Here is a 4667-nt window from a genome sequence, read left to right on the forward strand (position 1 = left end):
TAGGAAAAATGTACAAATATCTGTATTTATAATGAATGTCACATGATGCTTCCCCCCCCCCCCAACCTCCTCCGCCAAAAAAAAAGTATTTGACACAAAGGCTTAGTTAAAGAGGCCAATTTTTAAGAATTCAAAGGTCGGAGAAGTAAAAATTTTTGGAGTGTGAATTACAGAATTCAAGACCTCTATGCATGATCAGATTTATCCAATGACACAGTGGGAGGTTGGAGAGGAAATTGCAGGTGCCCTGGCTGAGAACTGTGAGTCATCATTAAGTACTGGTGAGGTGATAGAAGACAAATGTTGTGCTTCTATTTAAGAAAGTTGGCAAGGAAAAGCCAGGGAGCTACAGGCCAGTGAGCCTAATATCAGTGGTTGTACTTAGGGAGATGATCAACATGCACTTAGATGTACAGCACAAGGGATGATCAGTGGGAGGTATAAAAATGCCTGCAATTTGGTCAAACCAAAATGTACAAATAACCTTGAATGAAAGCTGGAATGTGCACTTTAACCAAGTGTGAATTGTTTGATCACAAATTTTAAACTGTGGAGCACAGGGGCAAGTAAAGGAAAAAAGTGTCTTTGTCTTAAACATTATGGAAGGTAGTAATTCTGTTTGCACCTGCCTCCAAAATATATCACAGAACTTGTCCCTGTTTAACATTGATTTTTAAATTCCTGTTATTGCTTTCAAGTAATTTCATTAACTTTCCTTTCTCAGTCTCTGAGAATAATCTTCTGATTATTGGCTATTATTTTTCCCATGGTTTAATTGCTGCACCAAACACAAACTGTCGGTCAGACGGCAACTGTGAAGGGAAAGCAATAAATGTTTTGAGTCAAGGCTTTAACCTTAAAGTCTATTCCACTTTTGTTTATGATAATATGTTGATACTATTGTCAAATATTTAAAAATCTCTATAATTGTGGGGAAAACTGTTTACTTGTAATATTTTTAATACAGCGTGTGAAATCTGGCAGAGATGGCAGTGCTCGTGGGCGTAGAGAAGGCAGCGCTGGTAGTGGTAAGTGCACCAGTATATTTTTTCAACTGATTTTGAATAATTTAGATTGTCTAATTTTTCTTTCATCTTTTAACTTTCAAATCCATGAGGTAAAGGTAAAAGGGCACATGGGACTATAAAGTGATCTTAAATCAGTTTCCATCAATAAAACATCAATTATTTTCAAAATATTTTTATTACCTGTTGTGCTTCATTCTCAATAATTAAGATGAAACTAATAAAGGCAGCCACTTTTCACACAGAATATCCATGTTAAATGTGACGGTCTTCATTTGTAAGCAGATATTATCCTAGAAATTAAATTGCTTAAATTTGTAATTTTCCAAATACTGTAAAACCCTCTATGCAGAATTCAAGCAACCTGCTAAAGCCATCAAGGAATTAAAAATTTTAAATTGTAAAAGTATTATGTTGTCTGAAGTAAAACATAAACCTTTGGTGACGATGGGAGCAAATATTCGGCCAGCAGAGGGCCTTGGTTGTGCTTTGCTCGAAGCAGCTGTTTGAATAAAATGGAATCGCCCAGGATGAAGAGCTGGTTAATGCTGCGGCTCTCGTAAAGTGTTTCCTTATATCTGCTTAGCAAATCTTTATCTTTATTCGTATTATTAAGTATTAAGGTGTGGGGCTTAATTATGATATTGTTCATCTTTCGGACAGTTCCATGGAATCTGCAGATACAGCAGTTAAGTTTGTTCAGTTTAATTAAAGTTTTTATTTTAAACTGTTTATTCTTAATGCAGGTACATTAGTTGGGCTTTGTAAGAGTGAATCTCAAGCAACCGGAAAACTCACTTATCCAGCATCTACCAATTCCTGTAGGTGCTGGATACCAGGGGTTTTATTGTAATGTATTGCATTACATTGACCACCGCCAGTGGGCTGATATCGCCTCAAACCGTGCATCTTGGCGCCTCACAGTTTGGGGGGCAGCAACCTCCTTTGAAGAAGACCGCAGAGCCCACCTCACTGACAAAAGGCAAAGGAGGAAAAACCCAACACCCAACCCCAACCCACCCATTTTCCCCTGCAACCGTGTCTGCCTGTCCCGCATCGGACTTGTCAGCCACAAACGAGCCTGCAGCTGACGTGGACTTTTACCCCCTCCATAAATCTTCGTCCGCGAAGCCAAGCCAAAGATTGCATTATAACATTTAATTATGAACAAGATTGTCGAGTTAATAATAAGACGATTGGAACAATGATTGAAATAGCATAATATTTGAAAACAAAATCAAATTATTTTGTGATATCTTAGGAAAAAGCTTTCAGAGGTGTGATAGGACAAACAGTGTTTAAAAGATTACAAAAAAGTCATAATTTTCCTTGGTTTTACCTGTTCTCATTTGTGCAGATGAAATTAACTATAAATTTAGAGCAATTTTGTTTTCAGTTTTAAATTTTGATAGGAATATGTATCATCCCATATTGAAAGCTGGTGTATCAATTTGTGTTCTACAAGAACGGTATAATTTTGAATACTCTTGTATCCCTTCAACTTCACATTTTGTAAGTGTATTTGTATCTCAAGCTGTCTGTCCTTCATTTTTTTTTCAGACAATGGACAAAATAGTTATAGTGCCAAAGGAGAAAGGATGAGCACCAAGTTGAGGACACTGCCAGGAGTTAACGATCCTTATGAAACCAACACCAATAAAGATATAGGCAAGTTCATGGCCCTCTTTTATACTATTAATGCAAAAATCTCTTAAAGTAGAAAATTATTCTAGAGAATGATCTATCTAAAACAGTGGTTTTCAACCTTTTTCTTTCCACCCACATGCCACCTTAAACAATCCCTTGCTAATCACAGAGCACCTATGGCATAGGGAATACTTAAAGTGGTATGTGAGTGGAAAGAAAAAGGTTGAGAACCATTAGTCTAAAGCGAAGAAAATGGGAGCAGGAGTCGGCCCCCTTTAATATTCAACACCTTTCAATACCCTTTCCAAACTTCTCCCCATTTTCCTTCAGCAAAATATTTATTGAATATATTCATTCACAATGTCCATCATTTTTTCCTCTGCCTTTGGTAGGTATTTGCTTGTATATAATTATTCATAATGTAATATGATTTATTGTATATGCTTCTTAGGTTAAACTCCATAAAAATATATTAAAAGTATGTCCTGTGTGGAAGCTGGTACAGAATTTTTAAAGATGCAGTGGATTCAAGACAAGCTGGCTAATTATGTCCAAAATTGGCTTGCATAAGAAATAGGTGCAAGAGTAGACAGTCTGATGTGTTGACCCTCCTCTGCCATATTCAATGAGATCACGGCTAATCTGGTCATAGACTTGGCTTTACTTTCTTGCCTTTTCCCTCATGAATCTTGATTCCTCTGCTATGGAAAAATCTCTGTCTGAAATCTATTTAATGAGTCAGTTTCTACTGCTTTCCTTGGAACTATTGATCTAAATTATAATAGGAGTGAAACAATATGTGCTGCTTTATAGTTTCAGTTGTGTTCTATTATACCAGATGCATCATATGTGGATCCACTCGGACCACAAATTGAACGGCCCAAAACTGCAGCTCGAAAACGTATCGAAGATGATGATTTTGCAGATGAAGAACTTGGAGATGATTTGTTACCAGAATGATGACTGAAGAATTCAAAGAGAAAACAATTAAATATATTCAGATATTATAATGGGCATCATTTATTTCCATTGCTACAGTTAATTGTAAATGTACATTTTTCAATTTGTAAAATTTTGTAGTGTTAATGCATCTTGTTATTGCTTATTGTACTGTATTTATTATTATTTAATTATCCAATAATTCAGTCCTGGATAAAGTATTTAGGACTGCAGATGTGACAATTTTACTGTAATACTGTACTATATTGTTGATTGATATTAAATCAAAATTGGAAGATGGACCTATATTTTTCTAACAATTATATGAAAGGCCCTGTTTAATGCTCCAATCAGCTAGCTCAGAAGTAGATCTCTGTTGCAAACTTTATAATGAAACTGCATGCCTGCCAGCCAGCATCTATGGAAATCTTTGCATTGGTTCTGCTTGGTTCACCATATTCAATTTACATTGCATTCTAGGCAACCACTCGGCTTCCAAAATCATCTCAACAGTAGCTTCAAGCTTTGCTAAAGGGTTGTCATGAGCTTCACCATTAAAAACACATCTCATGACGGGTTGGTGTTGAAAGCACTGTTCAAATTAACACAACTGCAACATTTCGAGATCATTTTTGGAGGTTCCTATTTACCCTCATCACATTATAATTAAATATAGATGCAAACCATGTCAAAGAACTATTTCCTCATCTCAGTTTGGGACCACCATGGAAGTTGATCTTTTTAGATAACTTTTATCTAAAAATAAATCTTAACATAGCACATGTCCAAGTCTTTCAATGAGAAAAACACTAAGTACACTCATTCTCAGACACCACTTAAGATGGAAGATTTCAGAAACATACATAGTACAAACTTTTTGTTTAAAATAAACTAATTTATCAATCTGTTCCCAAATTATTGCAAATGATACTGGGTAGAGACATTAAGAAACTTCCATGGTCTAGTGTGCACCTACTATTATTTTGGATGTCTTCTCCCACCAAATAAACCAATTTTTGGACAGTTGTAAAATGAAACCATGTCTGCAAGTCCACA

General features: G+C 35.8%; 1 protein-coding gene across 7 annotated transcripts in view; it reads left to right on the top strand.

Annotated features, from left to right (window-relative positions):
* Positions 1-3907, top strand: part of ift88 (intraflagellar transport 88 homolog) — a 138194-nt gene extending 134287 nt beyond the window's left edge. For all 7 annotated transcript variants that reach the window (XM_069891355.1, XM_069891353.1, XM_069891357.1 and 4 more), the window contains 3 exons: positions 968-1028; positions 2586-2693; positions 3511-3907. In XM_069891355.1, the coding sequence (XP_069747456.1) occupies positions 968-1028; positions 2586-2693; positions 3511-3632 (291 nt within the window). In that variant the 3' untranslated portion in view covers positions 3633-3907. The remainder of the gene's footprint in view (positions 1-967; positions 1029-2585; positions 2694-3510) is intronic.
* Positions 3908-4667: the final 760 nt, after the last annotated feature.

This window comes from Narcine bancroftii, chromosome 7 (assembly GCF_036971445.1).
Source record: "Narcine bancroftii isolate sNarBan1 chromosome 7, sNarBan1.hap1, whole genome shotgun sequence".
NCBI lineage: Eukaryota > Metazoa > Chordata > Chondrichthyes > Torpediniformes > Narcinidae > Narcine > Narcine bancroftii.